Source organism: Panthera uncia, unplaced genomic scaffold (assembly GCF_023721935.1).
Source record: "Panthera uncia isolate 11264 unplaced genomic scaffold, Puncia_PCG_1.0 HiC_scaffold_426, whole genome shotgun sequence".
NCBI classification, from domain to species: Eukaryota; Metazoa; Chordata; class Mammalia; order Carnivora; family Felidae; genus Panthera; species Panthera uncia.
In genome coordinates, this window is record NW_026059568.1 from 16,938 (window position 1) to 36,183 (window position 19,246).

Here is a 19,246-nt window from a genome sequence, read left to right on the forward strand (position 1 = left end):
GCACACTATCAAAGCCTACGATGCAAAGACCTTGGCCGATCCTTTTCCAAGAACGGCATTTTTTAGTCTGAGTTTACATTCTTCCTTCTTCTTCTTTTTTTTTTTGGAGTTAAAATGTTCCTTATTTTGTGAAATTATGGGATGGTGGAGGGTACACGTAGACATTAAAACAATTTTTTAAAAATGTTTATTTATTTTTGAGAGAGACAGAGACAGAATTCAAGTGGGGGAGGGGCAGAGAGAGAGGAGGAGACACAGAATCCAAAGCAGGCTCCAGGCCCCGAGCTGTCGGCACAGAGCCCGACTCGGGGCTCAAACTCAAGAGCTGCGAGATCATGACCTGAGCTGAAGTCGGACACTCAACCGACTGAGCCACCCAGGCGCCCCAACATTTTTTTTTAATTGAAAAAATTTTAAGTAAACTTTGTGCCCCATGTGGGGTTCAAACTCATGACCCAGAGATCAAAGAGTCACATGCTCTACTGACTGAGCCACCCAGATACACTTGGCTCCATGGTATCCTTTTTTTTTTCCTTTTTCAAGTTTTTATTTAAATTCCAGTTAGTTAACATGCAGTGTAATATTAGTTTCAGGTGTAGAATTTAATGATTTATCACTTACCTGCCACATTTAGTGCTCATGCCAACAAGTGCCCTCCTTAATGCCCATCACCCATTTAGCCCATCCCCCCACCCATCTCTCCTTCAGCAACCCTCAGTTTGTTTTCTATAGTTAAGAGTCTGTTTTAGGGGCGCCCGGGTGGCTCAGTCGGTTAAGCGTCCAACTTTGGCTCAGGTCACGATCTCGCGGCTTGCGAGTTCGAGCCCCGCGTCGGGCTCTGGGCTGACAGCTCAGAGTCTGGAGCCTGTTTCAGATTCTGTGTCTCCCTCTCTCTCTGACTCTCCCCCATTCATGCTCTGACTCTCTCTGTCTCAAAAATAAATGTTAAAAAAAATTTAAAAAAAAAAAGAGTCTGTTTTATGGTTTGCCTTTCTCTCACCCCCCCACCATGTTCATTGGTTTTGTTTCTTACATTGCACATATGAGCGAAATCGTATGATATTTGTCTTTCCCGGACTGACTTACCTTGCTTCGCGTAATACACTCTAGTTCCATCCCCATCTTTGCAAGTGGCAAGACTTCATCCTTTTTTATGGCCGAGTAATATTCCGGTGTATATGTATTATCACATCTTCTTTTTTTTTTTTTAAGTTTATTTATTTATTTTGAGAAGAAGAGGTGGGAGGGGCAGATAGAGGGAGGGAGAGAGAGCGAATCCCAAGCAGGCTCTTCATCGTTGGCATGGAGTCCCAGGTGGGGCTCGAATCCATGAACCATGAAATCATGACCTGAGCCAAAACCAAGAGTCGAATGCTTAAATGACTGAGCCACCCTGGCGCCCCAATTACCATGATCACATCTTCTTTATCCATGCACCAGTTGATGGACATTTGGGCTCTTTCCGTAGTTTGGCTGTTGTCAATAATGCTGCTGTAAACAGCAGGGTGTATGTAACTCTTTGAATCAGCATTTTTGTATCTTTTGGGTAAGTGGTAGTGCAATTGCTGGATTATAGGGTAGTTCTATTTTTAACTTTTTGAGGAACCTCCATACCGTTTTCTAGAGTGGCTGCACCAGTTTGCATTCATTCCTATCAACAGTGTAAGAGGGTTCCCCTTTCTCCTCATTTTCCCCAACATCAGTTGTTTCCTGTGTTGTTAATTTTAGTCATTCTGATGGGTGTGAGGTGATATCTCATTATAGTTTTGATTTCTATTTCCCTGATGATGAGTGATGTTGAGCATCTTTTTAATGTGTCTGTTAATCATCTGTATGTCTTCTTTGGAAAAATATTTATTCATGTCTTCTGCCCATTTTTAAACTGGACTGTTTATGTTTTGGGTGTTGAGTTTGAAAAGTTCTTTATAGATTTTGTATCTTTACAAGATTGTATCCAATATGTCGTTTGCAAATATCTTCTCCCATTCTGTAGGTTGCCTTTTAGTTTTGTCGATTGTTTCCTTTGCTGTGCAGAAGCTTTTTAGGTTGATGAGGTCCCAAGAGTTCATTTTTGCTTTTGGTTCCCTTGCCTCCAGAGACATATCTAGTAGTTGCTATGGATGATGTCAAAGAGGTTGTTGCCTGTTTTCTCCTCCAGGATTTTGATGGTTTCCTGTCTTATATTTAGGTCTTTCATTCATTTTGAATTTATTTTCATATATGATGGTACACTTAAAAATTCCTTTTAATGTTTATTTATTTATTTATTTATTTATTTAATTTTTAAATGTTTATTTATTTTTGAGAGAGACAGACAGAGCAGGAGCGGGAGAGGGGCAGAGAGAGAGACAGAATCCAAAGCAGGCTCCAGGCTCTGAGTGGTCAGCACAGAGCCCGACACGGGGCTCGAACCCACGAACTGCAAGATCATGCCCTGAGCCGAAGTCGGACACTTAACCAACTGAGTCACCCTGGTGCCCCGATCCTGGAGGCTTTTTAACCCCACACAGAAGGCGATGTGATGGATTTGGGGACCATCTCCCTGGTGGCGGGGAGGAGGCCAAGCTGGAGTCGGGTGAGGCTGGGGTAAGGGGAGGGTGGCAAGGCGGATACTGTAGTAACCCAGGCCGACGAGGAAGATGTCTCTGGAGGGTGTGTGTGAGCCAGACCTGGGGACAGCTCTTCTGGAAGCTGTATGCCGAGGTGGGGAAGAGCTGACTTGTCTTCGGCCTGTTGTTTCCTAGTCACGGCACTGTGGGTGTTCGTGCTTAGATGCTCAAGTTAGTTTCTGGCCCAAATCTTTGGTGTGCAACTGGGAGTGGCACATAGGATTCGTCTGGGGCAGGGTGTACCTCCTAGGGTCAGTGTGGAGGGAAAGATTCTGAGGCCTCATCGAGCCCTGCAGGGAGGGATACTGTGACTAGAGATGTCTGGAGTGGGGTGGAGGCAGGACACCCCTGATTTAGACCCTTGTCTAACGTGAAGCTATAAAGAGGCATGAAATGGGCACGCTGCTCTCCTTTCCCCCTTTCTAGCAAACGAAAATAACAACGATTCAAATTGCTTAGGTAAAAGAAGGAAAGTTCTAGAAGGTGGCCCATGACTTCAGTAACTAGGGAGGAGGCAGGGGAATGTGGAGGGAGCCCCTCTTTCTGCCTCTTCTGCTCTCTGTCCACTCTCAGTCCAGAGTGGCTTCTTCTCGGGGTGGGGGTAAGGCTGTACCCCTTTGGAGCCTCCTACCTCAGCTGCCACTACCAGAGGAGCTCTTCCCAAAGTTCAGGTTCAAAGTCCCAGGGAAAGGTTCTGTCGGGGAACGCTGGCCTGCAGGTCTGGCACATAGAACAGGTGTGAGGGCTGGGCTGGGGTTTACCTCTGTGCACCTCACACCTCCTGTCAGAAGGCCTCTGTGGTGAGCCAAGCAGCCATCCCAGAGTGCGTTCACGTCGGTTCATTGGCCGCCTTGTAGAACTTTCCTTCTTTTACCTAAGCAATTTGAATTGTTATTTTCATTCGCTAGAAAGGGGGGAAAGGAGAGCAGCTTGCCCATTTCGTGCCTCTTTACAGCTTCACGTTAGACAAGGATTTATTAAGGCCTGTAAGCAAGTGTGGACCCTTCTTTTCAAAGGAACAATCACAGCAGAGAAGGAGAAAGTTGGGGGCCATTTTCAGATGTTGCAGTGCTGACCCCCTCTCTCCCCTCATCCAAGGCCTCAAATCTCCGATTTTCTCGGCTATAGCTATTTAACTGACTGGTAATTTCAGGGATCCCCTGTGGAAACAGGCAAATACTAAGGCTGTGTTTTCTACCAAATATTTTCTCTTTGCTGGGTAAACAAAGCAAAGGTTCTGTAAATGTTGCAGGGATTACACTCAAATAACCTATGGAGGTTGTCACGGCCGGTACCGTTAACCGAAACCTTCACAGACTAGGGGCAAGACCTGGGTTCTGGCCCTGGCTCTTTTGCCCCCACAACAGGTGGTGTGGACCGGGGTGCCGGGGTCCAGGAGATAAGCCCAGGTTTGAACTCTGGTGCTCACTACATTGTGACTGCGGTCAGGCCCCCAAATCTTTGAGCCTTGGTTTCCTTGCTCTGGAAACTAGCCTAATAGTGTCACTTTATTAAGTCCTTTTTATTTATATGATTCTGTGAGCATATTCAGTGAGGGTGTCATACTCGTTTGCTAGGGCTGCGATAACAAATTACCACAAAGTGGGTGACTGAAGTCAACAGAAGTTTATTCTATCATAGTTTGGGAATGTTCTTCCCATTCCCAGACCTACTCCCCAAAGATAACCACTCTTGTTCGCTTCTTTTTTTTTTTAATTTTTTTTTTTTTAACGTTTATTTATTTTTGAGACAGAGAGAGACAGAGCATGAACGGGGGAGGGGCAGAGAGAGAGGGAGACACAGAATCGGAAGCAGGCTCCAGGCTCCGGGCCATCAGCCCAGAGCCCGACGCGGGGCTCGAACTCACGGACTGTGAGATCGTGACCTGAGCTGAAGTCGGACGCTTAACCGACTGCGCCACCCAGGCGCCCCTCTTGTTCGCTTCTTAAGGCCTTCCAGAACTTCTCCCAGTAGATTGAGCGTACACACATACACAAATATGTCCCTAAGCTTTCCAAGTTGCTCTACAAATTGTTCTCCAGTTTGCTTTATTCACGTCATCGCGCATCTTGACATGGCTTCCTCTTACTTAGATCAGCCTCATAGTTTAAAAAAATTTTTTTTTAATTAAAAAAAAATTTTTTTTTTTTTTTAATTTTTTTTAACGTTTATTTTATTTTTGAGACAGAGAGAGACGGAGCATGAACAGGGGAGGAGCAGAGAGAGAGGGAGACACAGAATCTGAAACAGGCTCCAGGCTCTGAGCTGTCAGCACAGAGCCTGACGCGGGGCTCGAACTCACGGACTGTGAGATCATGACCTGAGCTGAAGTCGGACGCTTAACCGACCGAGCCACCCAGGCGCCCCCAAAAAATTTTTTTTTAACGTTTATTTATTTTTGAGACAGAGAGAGACAGAGCATGAATGGGGGCGGGGCAGAGAGAGAGAGAGAGAGGGAGACACAGAATGGGAAGCAGGCTCCAGGCTCTGAGCCATCAGCCCAGAGCCCGATGCGGGGCTCGAACCCACGGACTGCGAGATCGTGACCTGAGCTGAAGTCAGACGCTTAACCGACTGAGCCACCCAGGCGCCCCTAAAAAAATTTTTTTTAAGAGAGAGACAGAGAGACAGAGCATGAGCAGGAGAGGGGCAGACAGAGAAGGAGACACAGAATCCGAAGCAGGCTCCAGGCTCCGAGCTGTCAGCACAGAGCCTGACGCGGGGCTTGAACCCACAGACTGCGAGATCATGACCTGAGCTGAAGTCGGAGCTTAACCAACTGAGCCACCCAGGCGCCCCTCGTTCTTTCTTTTTAAACACTTTTGTAAGACTTTGTGGTGGAGAGCTGCACTGTGATTTATTAAACCAGTCTCCTGTCAATGGGCATTAATGCTGGTCCCAGTCTTTTCTAATTACAAACGGGTTGACAAGTGAATAATCTTGTACATGTTCCGTTTCCAGTGTGTGCAATCAGTCTGTAAGATTGATTTCCGGAAGTGGAATCGCCAGCTGAAAGGCCGTGTGGATGTGTCACTTGGTTCAGTATTCCCAAATTTCCTCCTAGAGCAGCTGAAGATGATCTACAATGTGTACCTACATTTTCTCTTACGGCTTTTATGGTTTCTTTTCTTCAATTTTTTTTTAAATGAGCTATTTGCATGTAATAGAAGGCACAGATTTTGAGTGCACTGTTCAATGAGCTTTCGCAGGTATATATACCTGTGTGGCCACCAGTCCATCGAAATCTAGAACATTTCCATTCCCCGCAAAAGTGGCCCTCCCTCCTTAGGCAACCGCTGTTCTGATTTCTGAGATTTGCCGGTTCTAGAACGTCATCCAAATGGGATCACACAGTGTGTCCTTTTTTGAGTCTGGCTGCTTTTGTTCAACATATTTTTGAGGTTCTTTGTGTTGCTGTGCATTTTATCATATGATTTGTATTGGTTTTCTATTGTCCCCGTGTCAAATGCCACAGACTTGGCCACATAAACGGGTTGTGTCACAGTCTATGGGTCCGAAGTCTGGGTTAGCTTGGCTGAGGTCAAGGTGTTGGCTGGCTGGGCTCTTACAGGAAGGTCTGCAGAGAAGCGCCTTCTAGGCTCATTCACGTTGCAGGCAGGATCTAGTTCTTACAGCTGTAGTGTTGAGGGCCCTGTGTCCTCACTGACTGTCACCCAGGGGCCTCTGTCAGGTTCCAGGGCCGCCTCCCTTCCTCTTGACGTTGCCTTCTCTCCACCAGCAAGGCAGTCAGTGATGGGGCTGGGCTTTCCCTTGTTCCACATCATGTGCCACATCTCTCCCGCCTTCTTCCCTGGCATCTTCCTGACTCCAGCCGGAGAGGTTTCCTGCTTGTAAGGGTTCAGTGATTAGGCTGGGCTCACCCAGATAATCCAGGATGATATCCTGTCTAAAGGCCTATAATCTTAACTACATATCCAAAGTCCCTTTTGCATTCACGGGTTCTGGGGATTGGGGCGCGGGCAGATTTGGCGGGGGTGTGTGTGTCCATTGTTTAGCCTAGCACACGGTATGAGTTAGAAATTTAACTTCTTTTCCAGATGGTCAGCCAGTTGTACCAAAGTGACTCATTCTTTTCCTATCTATTAAAAATCCGTCCTTATCACACATGGAGTTCTTTGATAGTAGTATATATTTGTTTCTGGATATTCTATTTTGTCCCACCCATCTGCCTACTCCCATGTTAGTATCATCCTTTAAAAATCAGATAAGTTTTGTAAATATATTTTAAAATGTTAGAGATTTTCTCTTGATCCTTTTTTCTCTTTTTCCTGTAGAATATATTTCTACCTGGCACATCCCTGACGGTCACACGTGATCCATTGTCAGGCTTCTGTGTGTTTCCCCAAATTGGGTACTTCACACCGTTGGATTCAGTGCCATCAGAATGGATCCTCAGGGCGAGGCTGTGTGTGTGTGTGTGTGTGTGTGTGTGTGTGTGTGTGGAAGATAATTCAACATTATATCCATTTGTGTTTGAAACCAGAGCTTTCTATATTTCTTTAAAAAAATTTTTTTAATGTTTATTTTTGCGAGAGACAGAGCACAAGTGGGGGAGAGGTAGAGAGAGAGGGAGACACAGAATCCGAAGCAGGTTCCAGGCTCTGAGCTGTCAGCACAGAGCCCGACGCGGGGCCTGAACCCACAGACCGTGAGCTCATGACCTAAGCTGAAGTCGGACGCCTAACCGACTGAGCCACCCAGGGACCCCTAGAGCTCCTATTTCTGTAACGCAAGGCTAATTTTGACTAAAAGCTTTGGAGTTGACTCTTCCTGCCCTTTAGTCCCACGGAGAGTGTCTGCCTCCTGAATGTGCCTTATACTGGTTCATTTCTCTCCATCTTGCCTGCAGCCAGCATGATGGAGTTAGTTTTTGTTAATCCCCAGCTCAAAAGCCTCTGGTGCTGTCCTGTCCAGTATGGTAGCCATGGGTCACAGGTGGCTGTGTAAATTAAGGTTAGTGAAGCTGAAACAAACAATTCAGTTCTTCTGTACCAGCCACATTTCAAATGCGTAATAGCCACAGGTGGCTGGTGGCCACTGTCTCAGTACAAAACAGAACATTCCCGTCATCATAGAAAGTTGGAGTGGACAGGGCTGCTTTCTCAATCGTATGTAAGATGAATTCTGGTATCCTTGGTCGGCCTTCATGATCCCAGATTATTTATCTCTTACAGCAATTGCCAATTACTTCCCAGCCTCACTTCTGTCCCCACCCCCTGGCAGTTCTTGAACGATGAAGCTCAGGGCCTTTGCATATACTGTTCCCCTGGCCCTATTCTTCACTGGGCCAACTACTCATTTTTGGGGCTTGGCTTACATGTCACTTGCCCTCCCCATTCTAAAGTTATATTCTCATTTTATAAGCTTTCTTTTACCCTCTACTTTTCTGCTTCAGAGGAACAATCCATTAGCTATAATATTTGTGTGGTTATTTATTTTATGTCCATCTCTCTAACAGGCAATAAACTTCTTGCAGGTGAAATAGTGGTTGCCCTTTCACCACGAAACCCCCGATGCCCAGGACAGTGCCTCACCCAGGTTAATTCCATGTAAATATTAACATTGGAGTAATCTAAAGTTCTAGATCCTCTTGAGAGGCACGAATATGTTGGGTGAGTAAGTGAAAATTTCATTAAAAGAGGCATAGCTTTAAAAGCAGTCAAGAGGGGCGCCTGGGTGGCGCAGTCGGTTAAGCGTCCGACTTCAGCCAGGTCATGATCTCGCCGTCCGTGAGTTCGAGCCCCGCGTCGGGCTCTGGGCTGATGGCTCGGAGCCTGGAGCCTGCTTCTGATTCTGTGTCTCCCTCTCTCTCTGCCCCTCCCCCGTTCATGCTCTGTCTCTCTCTGTCCCAAAAATAAATAAAAAACGTTGAAAAAAAAATTAAAAAAAAAATAAATAAAAGCAGTCAAGAGACCCCACATATTAGGGAGATTGTTATTTATTTACATTTAGGATGTAAATTTCACAAGGGTGGTTTGATGCTGAACTAGTCCATTGGTTTTCAAATCACCATCCTGACTTTGGTGAACATGTAGTTGGGGGTAATTGAGGCTATAAATTAAGGTGGAAGTCATTTAAAGTTGTTGGATAAAGGGGGTTGGCTGGATTAGGACAGCCCTGGGGTTTATGGCAGGCCACTGAGCTGGGCTTTGGTGGGTTGGTGCAGGCTGGTGAGACGTCTGCGGGGTGCACACGGTGATCTGGTCTTTCTTGTTCTAATTAAACACCCAGGTAGGAAAAGCTTGGGTCCAGCACCTCATACTTTTCCACAGGCCTTTTGAAAAAAATTTGGGTGAGTTTCTCCAGAAAACCTCTAGTCTTCCCCATCAGCATTTACAAGCCTTCCCCCGGGGGGAGGAGGGGGGAAAGAAAAGAAAAGAGAAAGAAGGGCAAAGAAAACAAATTGGAATCTCCAGAATGAGTTCTGACTTTGGATTTCTATCCCAGACTGTCTGTGGCCACCTTCTCTCCTGTGGGGAGTAGGAAGGAGTCAGTTTTAAGAACTCTTCCCCCTGGCCTTGGTTCGGAACTGTCTATCCCCAGCATTCCAGGGTTCGTCTTAAATCATTGACTGTCTTTGCAGGGTTTTTTGAAAGGATTTTCATAAAAAAGAAAAAAAAAAAAACCCAAGAACAAGAAAAGTGAATTTGCTACCAAGATTTCTAGTGCTCAGATGACGCATGAAGGTAAAGCTTCCCTGTGCCCATTTTTAGTGGCCCCATGCCCAGCCCTGTCTGAAGTTTTTGCTCTATTCCTATAAGGCAGTTACAGGGTTTCATGTGTATATAGACAACAAGTAATAAAAGCTATAACAACCTGGATCTGCTTTGTTTCAGACTTGCTGGTTTAAAAAAATCTACCGAGGGCACTTGTATTTTTCTTATTTCTACTTCCTTGGGTGTAGCCAGGCAGCCCATGACACCTCCCCACAACTGGACCTTGAATCCTGACGGGGACACAGTGAAAATGACTGCCAGCCAGCGCCACAGCTGTGAGACTATCTACTTTGGGCTTTCATCACACCAAAAAAGACCCTGGAAGTGAGGGCTCGGTGCCAGCCAAATCATCACATGCCTTGGGGATTGACTGGGTGCTGACCTTTGAGCCCCTGTCCTGGCCTTTCAGACTGTAGTTCAAGGTCACATCACCTAGGTGTGCACTGTAGTGCCACGACTTTCTGTGTCACTGCGGCAAGTAGCTTAACTTCTCTCTGCTGCCGTGTCCCTGTGTGTCAGACAGGGATGCAGTCATGACTCCCTCGTGGGTTTTCTTGTAAGAATGAAACGGCGTGATTGATGTCAGGCACAAAGTAGGCACTTGGTACGTATTAGCCATCAACTGTATGTCATTACCATTTGTACTTAACAATTTCATCCTATAAACAGACTGCCCGGTTGCTTAAAAAAAAGCAGACTCAACCACCAAGCCCTCTGTGTTCTAAGGAAGAGATATAAAGCATTCTTCCCTATCATGAGACCGTGGCTGCTAATAAATCCTAATAAGAAGCCAAAAGCCGGGGCGGGGCGCCTGGACGGCCCTGCCGGTCAAGCATCTGACTCTCAGTTTCAGCTCAGGTCATGATCTCGCTCTTTCGTGAGTTCGAGCCCTGCCTTGGGCTCTGCGCTGACCGTGCGGAGCCTGCTTGGGATTCTGTCTCTCTCTCCCGCTCTCTCTGCCCCTCCCCCACTCACGCTGTCTCTGTCTCAAAATAAATAAATAAAAACTTAAAAAAAAAAAAAAAGAGGCAAAAAGCCTTCTGTGTGGCTGGCAATCCCCCTATTTCCCGTGACGTCATCTTACCGAGAAAAAGCAGAAACAAGAGAAGGAATACATTTGACGTTTGCTCACCTAACATTAAAAGCCCACTGTTGGTGGAAACAACCCGAAAATTCTGACATGAATTGTTTTTATTGTATTCGTAAATAGAGTGGAAATGTTTTGTGTTTGAATTCTTCAATTAAGCCCTTAAAGAGTCTCATTTTAATAACATTTATATTCTGATTATTAATGTTCATTGTAGAGCAGCTGGGAATTCAGAAAAGTACAAGAAGGAAAATTAAAACCCTGCCTAATCTCAATGGTGTTTCATTTTGGCATATTTTCAATATATTATATGTGTTAAAAATTCAGTTTGGGATTATACACCTATTTATGTAGACTGTACTTTTCATTTACTAACATAGCCAATCATTAAATGTTCTTTTACAACATGACTTTTAACGTTTATTTATTTTTGAGACAGAGAGAGACAGAGCATGAACGGGGGAGGGTCAGAGAGAGAGGGAGACACAGAATCGGAAGCAGGCTCCAGGCTCCGAGCCATCAGCCCAGAGCCCGACGCAGGGCTCGAACTCACGGACTGCGAGGTCATGACCTGAGCTGAAGTTGGCCGCTTAACCGACTGAGCCACCCAGGCGCCCCTACAACATGATTTTTTAATTAATGGTATTCTCCCATATGGATATATTTAAAAAAAATTTTTTTTTAATGTTTATTTATTTTTGAGAGAGACAGAGACAGAATGCAAGTGGGTTAGGGGCAGAGAGAGAGGGAGACACAGAATCCGAAGCAGACTCCAGGCTCCGAGCTGTCAGCACAGGGCCTGACGCGGGGCCCAAACTCACAAACTGTGAGATCATGACCTGAGCGGAAGTCAGAAGCTCAACCGACTGAGCCACCCAGGTGCCCCCCCCCCAATATGGGTATTCTATAACCGATTCAAATCCATTACGAGTCATAGGACATTTAGGGTTATTTCCACATTTCACTGTGGCAAATATCCATAAGACTGAATCTGTCCGTGATGTAGTACATTTCCCCTCTAAGCGGTATATGACAGCCCCCAACATTTGGGGTCATTCTTTTAATTGTTTAAGTATTTCCCCATGATACCTTGTTGCTGTAATTCTTCATTTCTTTGCTCTCTAGTGAGAGTGATCTTTTTTATTCACTCTCCATATATTTAGAAATTACTTGTATTCCTCTGTGAATTGTGGGCTTACAGCCTTACACATTTTGGACAAATTTGTGGCCTTTTCTTGCAGTGGAGAAGTATTTTTTAAAGTTTTTATTTATTTTGAGAGAGACAGAGAGAGAAAGAAAGAGCTAGCAGTGGAGGGGCAGAGAGAGAGAATGCCAAGCTGGCTTGGTGCTCAGGTCAGAGCATGACGTGGGGCTCGATCTCACAACTGTGAGCTCGTGACCTGAGCCGAAATCGGGAGTTGGACGCTTAACTGACTGAGGCACTCGGGTGCCCCGGGGAGTTATTTCTAAAAGAGCCATATTGGGACACCTGGCTGGCTTAGTCAGTAGAACATGCAACTCTTGATCTTGGGGTTATGGGTTCAAGCTCCTCTCTACTACCTTTGCTCAGCAAACACTTCTGGGGTCCATGGGCAGGTGAGGCTCTGGACGCTTGTCTCCGACTACACATCAGAGAGAATCAGTAACAGGCAACCTTCTGGGTTGCCTGGGTTTGGCATTCCTTCTGGGTTTGGCATTCCAATCCGTTACACCATGAATATTTAAATGGCCCTCATATGCTAGTCTGTAGGGCGACAAAGTAAGACAGAAGGTACGACCTGCAAGAAGTAATCTCGGGGACAAATATATTAGAGTGTTTGAGAAAGGGGAGAGGGTGGAAGAGGCAGTGGCTGTGGCCCTGTGTCCTAACCCCTCGTATATGGAGGCCTCTAGACCTTTCCCCCCTTCCAAGAGGATGGGAGGGCTATCCACTGCGTTTCGCCGCTACCAGTAGTCGATGCGGTGCAGTGGTCAGGAGCAGAAACTTGGCCGTCGGGTCGGAACCGGGGGCAGGTGACTTGAACCTCCAGGAGCCTCAGTTTCCGCCTCTGCACCGCGGGGACAGCGCCTCCTTACGGGGGCCGTGGTGGTGGGTAAACAAGAAGGTAACAACAGTGCCAGTTTCGGGAACAGCCGCCGCTTCTGGGGCACACACGACCTGCCAGGTGTCAGTCGTCTTGTGGGCAGAAGCAGCCTCACCACTCAGTGCCTGGCCAGGCCATTAGCACAGAATAAATGGAATCCGAATAAATGGAATCCACCCCCTCCCCCGCCTCCCCCCCCCCCCCCCCCCCCCCCCCCCCCCCGGCTGCTGCCACTGAAGTCGGAAAAAGAAGAGCCCCGTGTGGTCCCCTGGTGGTGAGGGGTGTTGTCAGGATGTGCTTGGCAGGTGGGTGGGGCCAGAATGAACCAAGTGCCTCTCCACACAGTCAGCAATGCAGACGTGAAGGGAGAGCGGCCGGGCCGCCAGCCTTTTCCCCCCACCCCGTCTCTCTGCTCACAGGATGGACCCCACAGCTTACGCTGAGCTGTTGAAAGAATCTGGCAACCAAGTTCTTAAGAACGGGAACTTCTCTCTGGCCATCAGAAAGTATGATGAGGCCATCCAGATTCTCCTGCAGTTATATCCGTGGGGGTAAGTGCTGGGATTTACTCCTCACCTTTCGTTTTTTGTTTTTGTTTGTTTGTTTGTTTTGTAGCAAATGGAAGGAAACTCACTCTGCCGCTTATGTTTTCATTTCTTATCACGCCGCCTAGTTTCTGTTTTCTTTCTCGCCCACTTCCTATTTATCTGCTCTGTGCTGTGAGCTCAGAAACTGCACAGAGAATACCAAGTACCGGAGAAATAGAAAGTGAAACGTAGGACGCTGTTGGTAAGCATTGCACAATTTCCCCTTCTGTCTGGTTGTGGGAATCTGAGTTCCTGGGACGATCCCAGCCCCCAGCCTCTCTCAATGGCCATCTCTCTCACTTTCTTGATCATCTGTGATGTTTACCCCCAGGCTACCGTGTGTACCCCAGGGGGACTCAGGTCCACCCCTTCCTCTGCCCCCTCGGCTTTCAGGAGACCTGTTCCCAAACATTTTTATTATCGCAGCGTGCTTAACAGCTAAGAGCTGTTGTCTGTGTAGGGTGTAGCTTTCAGTAGAGCCTGTATTTGAATTTAAAACGGAGATAAGCTTAAAATACGTTTTTAAGCATCTATTGAAAAGATCAGTAATAAGCCCATTATGTGTTAACGGAAGTAACACATTATAATGCAAAATAAGTATGTTTTCCAAAGCTGAAAATTTAGTGAGAAGGGTGGCTGGCCCAGTTTTCATTTTTGCAGACCTCTTTAATGTCTGTCCCAACAGAAGGCATCCGACTTCTCGTATCTGCTTCTGCGTTCAATCCACTGTGATACCACGCGTCGTGTAGCCTCTGGAAGATTCCCCGCACACATGGGAGAGAACGTGTGAAAAAGACACATGCGTGGTCCCCTGTTACCGCTGTGACTAATGACCACAATTTAGCGGCTGAAAACACCGTTTATTATCCTATAGTTCTGGCGGTCAGAAGCTGAGATGAGTCTCCCGAAGCTAAAATCGGGGTGCTGGTGGGGCTGGTCTTTTGCAGAGGAGAACCCATTTCTTGCCTCTTTCGGCTCTGGCTGGCTGCCTGCCCGGCTTGGCTTGTGGTCCCTTCCTTCATCCTCAAAGCGTCTCTTCCCAGTGTGCTGCCACGTCATGTCACTCTCTCCTCTGCTACAGCCACGTCTCCCTCTGTCCCTCTCCCATAAGGACTCTTGTGGTTGTATCCTGATCCAGGACAATCTCACCCCAAGATCTGTAAATTAATCACATCTGCAAAGTTTCTTTGGCCAACAAGTGGTACCATTATTGGGGGACTATTATTCAGCCTGCTATCGTTGGGAAAATATTTTGACCTTGTGGGCCACCTGAGATGGTCTTGGGGCACACCAGACACTCCCAGACCATACTTGGGGGACCGCTGCAGTAGAGGAGGCCGAGATTGGCATTTGTGGGGTGCCTGCGGCCTACATTTGTACCGGGAAATGCCCCGGGATGAAATTACTGAATCCCGGCTCCCACCTCCTGCCTTCTGTCACCTTGGTGTCTACCCAGTAGCTGGATGTGGGTTGAGTGTCATTGATTTGGGCCTGTAATTCCGCCCCTCCCGGCTCAGATCAGAACGGTGTCAGAGCTGGGCCCCGAGCACAAAGCATTTGACTTTCTTAAACAGGCAGTCGGGTGTAGCGGTTATGGCTGTAGACTGCCCCGCACCGTGGGGCCACTAAAGGGACCCCTGCCCGGACCCTCCCCTATTATCTCTCATAACCTTCCTGCCATTGTTCCCCCCTGCCGCTGCCGGCTGACATAGGGATTTAGGTGCGTTTGGTTTGCTGAGCAAGTGCTCTCAGGAGAAGGGGACTGAGGGAAGGAGGATGGGGCAGGGGCAGGGGCTCCGAGCAGGGACGGTGCGTCCTCTGGAGGCAGCTTCAGCCTGATCCCCTGGGGAGCTCTGGCGCATGAGCTGGACTGCAGAGCCCGTCCCACTTTGGGGCCAGGGAGCTGACCTTCTGGTTCCCATGCCAGCCAACCCTCGGTTGTAGGCTGTCTGGCCCCGGGGAGTTGTCCTCAGGAGTGGGGCTTGGGCTGCCAAAACAACATGCCATTGACCGGGCGGAGTCAACAACAGGAACTTACTCCTCACGGTTCTGAGGCTGGTAAGTCTGAGATCAAGGTGCTGGCCAGCTCAGTTTCCGGTGAAAGCCCTCTTCCTGGTCTGCGGATGGGTACCTTCGCTCTGAATCATCATCACACGGCAGAGCAAGAGAGAGAGAGATTGAGAGAGAGAGAGATTGAGAGAGAGAGAGAGAGAGAGAGAGGACGCTCTCTGGGGTCTCTTCACATAAGAGCACTAATCTTATGAGGGCCTCACGTCATGACCTCATCTAAACCTAATTACGTCCTGAAAGGCTCCATCTCCAAATAGCATCACACAGGGGGGCCAGGGCTTCGACATATGGACGGAGAGGCACAATTTAGTCTGCACCAGGGGCACAACTTCCCGGGGAGAGGGCAGCTCCCGTTAGGTTGAGGGCGAATCTGGAGAACAGGGCCATGGGAGCCCCTAGTGGCAGCCAGTGCTCACTGCAGCTGTGGATGGCTGCACGGCCTAGGTTATCTGGGCGGGACACCTGCAGTCAGCCCCTGCTGATCGATCACCCACTGACCGCCCCACTGCCTCTTCTGTGCACCTCTGGGGCCTCATCCCTTCAACTTAAGGGGACAGAAGCCGGAAACAAAGCACTGACGATGGGGCAGTTGTAGAGGTGATGTTTACTTTGCTTTTTATTTGTGCTTATCTGCATCACCTAACTTTAAAAAAAAAATTTTTTTTTTTAACACTTACTTATTTTTGAGAGACAGAGACAGAGACAGAGCATGATCAGGGGAGGGGCAGAGAGAGAGGGAGACACAGAATCCAAAGCAGGCTCCGAGCTGTCGGCACAGAGCCTGATGTGGGGCTCAAACCCATGACTTGTGAGAATGTAACCTGAGCTGAAGTCGGACACTTGACTGAGCCACCCCAGCGCTCCAGGACCAGTCACCATTTTCACAGAAGCTTCACCAACGGTCTCTAAAAAATGAAAAGATCCTGGAGATCAGTCAGAGGTAGAACCAAGGTGTTGAGAACATCTGTCATGAAAAGGAGCAGAGGATTTGGGAGTGGTTGCACTTTGCCAATGCCCCGGGATTTCTGGGGGCTGGGGGGTCAGATGTGATCGGTGTAATTGGGACCTTAGCTGGTGATGGTGGCAGTCAGCCCCAGAATTGTGACCTCGAAGGTGGTTTTCTGCATTTGCAGAAAGATGGCTCGGGCTCTACTGACCACCGGTTGGTTCTTTCTGACAGGGTTCCCCCCAGGGAGCTGGCCGTCCTGCTGTGCAACAAATCCAGTGCATTTTACAGCCTCGGGAAATGGAATGAGGCCTTTGTGGCGGCCAAGGAATGTCTCCAGTGGGATCCAACCTACGTGAAGGTACGGGGACAGCTGGGGGGCCCTGCCTCCTTCCTCCCTTCTTTTTAAAATGGAAGTATGAGGAGTGCATCTCATTCAATCCTTTGCACTTCACACAGGTGCCCGTAGGGCGTGTGAGCCTGTCTGGAGAAGACCGGGAACAGTGAGGGCCAGGTGTGGCAATGCCCTTGCAGGTGGAGCTCGTTGTGCTCTGATGTAGTTTCACCACTACTCGTAGTCCGAAGTGTACTTTGATGTTTCCGAGTTTCATTTGAGCTAAGCTGTGTTGCAGGTGCAAGCTGGGCGGACCCACATGGCACCGATTACTTCTTCCGAAGCACTTCTTCAAAATCAGCTCCGTTGGAGGGATGGGGGTGGGGGGAGGTTCGAATGGCCAGCAATCCACCCCCACCCCCACCCCCCCACCAGGGGTTAACAAAGATCGGTAAATGAGTATTTAAATGAGTATTTGATCGTTTTCCGCAGCTAAAATGCTGTCAGTCTTCGAGTTCTTCCTGCCTCAGGGTGAGCAAAAGGCCAGGGAGACACCAGCCCAGCTGTTGAGTAACTCTCGGTCAAGGTGGGGAGAGGACAAAAAGCAAAATCGGAGACCATAAAGGAGTTGCCATTCTGGAGCCATCTGAGGCACAGACAATTAAGTGTCACGTGAGTGATACGGACCATTTATGGCGAGGCTCCAAGGTCAGAAACGCGTAGGCCTTTCTCCCCGCTGCTCTGCTGTGCGGCAGACTGGTTTCAGCATGGGAGGAAATGCGTTTCCTTCCTTAAGCCTTCCTTTCCCCCACTGTGTAGGGAGTGGCTGCTTAGGTCTCAGAGTCGCTTCAAGGATTAAGGAGACCTTGGTTCGAGTTGTTGGCACTCAGGACATAAGAGTTTGTGTTGTCTTCTCAGGGATCTGCATTTTGTGTACGGAACAGTGGGAAGGGGCGAGGGGTTTTGACCTGCATGTTCTCCATCCTCGAGGGAGGGATTTGCCTATTTCACCTTCAGCCTTTCCTTAAATAATTTTTTTTTAAACATCTGTTCATTTTTGAGACTGAGAGAGACGGAGTGGGAGCGGGGGAGGGACAGAGAGAGGCAGACACAGAATCCGAAGCAGGCTCCAGGCTCTGAGCTGTCAGCAGAGCCCGATGCGGGGCTCGAACGCATGGAGTGTGAGATTATGACCTGAGCTGAAATCGGATGCTTAACCGACTGAGCCACCCAGGCGCCCCTATACATTTTTAACAGAGTGGTAAAGTGTGGAGGCGGGACAGACAAAGGAGAGGGGTTTAGACGTCGGGGGGCTGCGGACTGTGGGAATGCACATGCACACACGTGGGGGAAACTCATGAGAGGGGAGAGAAGGGCTATCTCAGTAATGTTTAGCAGCGCTGGGCCGGCTCAGTGCCAATGTCCGTCTTCTTCATGGCCATAAAAATTCCCTGGGAGAGAAAATTTATGGCAGTCCTCATTTCTTAGACTTTCTGCTTTTACTCAGATCAGGGGAGCTCCAGGAAGGTTTCCTTCCACATCTTTTGAATCTCAAATGCCTTGGGCTCAAGATAATCCTTAGGCCGAGTGCCATATTTTGGGGTGGCCTATTCTGAACCCCTTTCCTCTCCCCACCAAAATAAAAGATGAAAGAAACTAAAATCTGAGGAAGGGAAGGAAGCGGGGAATTCTGTATCCAGCTTACTGGGTTGGGCAAAAAAAACCCAGACATTCTCCCAACCCTTTTTTTCCTCGTTGTCATCTAATGATGTTTCAAATGAAGGTGAAAACAAATCAATAGTCAGAGATTTGGTGTTCAGTGGAATTTTTAAGTGCTTCTTTTTGTGTGAACCCAGTTGGTGGACACCTTTCATTATCTTAGAATGTTGTCATGATAGATCCTGGTGTGGATTCCTTTAGAGAATCAAAGAGGGGGAAGGCAATGTCATTTTGCTCCTACTCAAGGCGCACCATTTTGTGTAGGCAAAAGTCAGCCATTTTCCTCCAACAATCATTGTAATTTTCCTCTCCACAGAAATAAACAATGTTTGCCTCCGGTATACAATGCCTATAACGTGGAGCTCGATATACCTCAACGCTTGTCATGACAACTTTTTTTTCCAGCTGTGTACCCGTGGAAGTCGTGTTGACTTTGATTGAAAGGAGCAGCGAACAAGTTCTGTGTTTACATGACAATCTCATTCTTTTCTGGAACGCTGTCGTCGGAGGATTTTTTTTCATTCTCTTCTTGCCAGGGCTGTGATTTGTTGCGTGAATAACTAAGCCACACATGTACTTGGAAGCGGGCCCGCTTCCTTCGCTCTGTCCTACGTTAGATGCAGTAGAAGTCATGCATTTGGAAATGATTGTTTTCTTGGCAGTTAAAAAATGACAGGAAAACTGTGGCACAGAACGTAACGTGGAAATCCTGTAGCCAGTGCTTGTTAGAAATCTGTGTTGACACAGAAGTGAAACCTCTCCAGCTCATTTCCCCATGTCATCAATCTTGCCTTTCCTTTTAGCAGCTGGTTAGAGGGATGGGTGAGTTACGGGTTTGCTTTTCTTCTGTCCCAGGGATACTACCGGGCTGGTTACTCCTTGCTGAGGTTGCTTCAGCCTTACGAAGCTGCTCGAATGTTTTTCGAGGGTCTGCGACTTCTCCAGGGCAGCCCGGACCAGATCCAGATTGCTGATTTCCTTGTGGGAGTCTTTACCACTATGGGCAGTAAGTTGGAACCACGGGAAATCTGCCTTTCCTCCTTCCTTCCTTCCTTCCTTCCTTCCTTCCTTCC

General features: G+C 47.9%; 1 protein-coding gene across 1 annotated transcript in view; it reads left to right on the forward strand.

Annotated features, from left to right (window-relative positions):
• Positions 1–12,784: 12,784 nt before the first annotated feature.
• The window catches only part of LOC125918073 (TPR and ankyrin repeat-containing protein 1-like), an 18,512-nt gene continuing 12,050 nt past the window's right edge, over positions 12,785–19,246 (forward strand). The window contains exons 1-3 of the mRNA XM_049624118.1: positions 12,785–13,068; positions 16,355–16,481; positions 19,029–19,179. Coding sequence (XP_049480075.1) covers positions 12,938–13,068; positions 16,355–16,481; positions 19,029–19,179 — 409 coding nt within the window. The 5' untranslated portion in view covers positions 12,785–12,937. The remainder of the gene's footprint in view (positions 13,069–16,354; positions 16,482–19,028; positions 19,180–19,246) is intronic.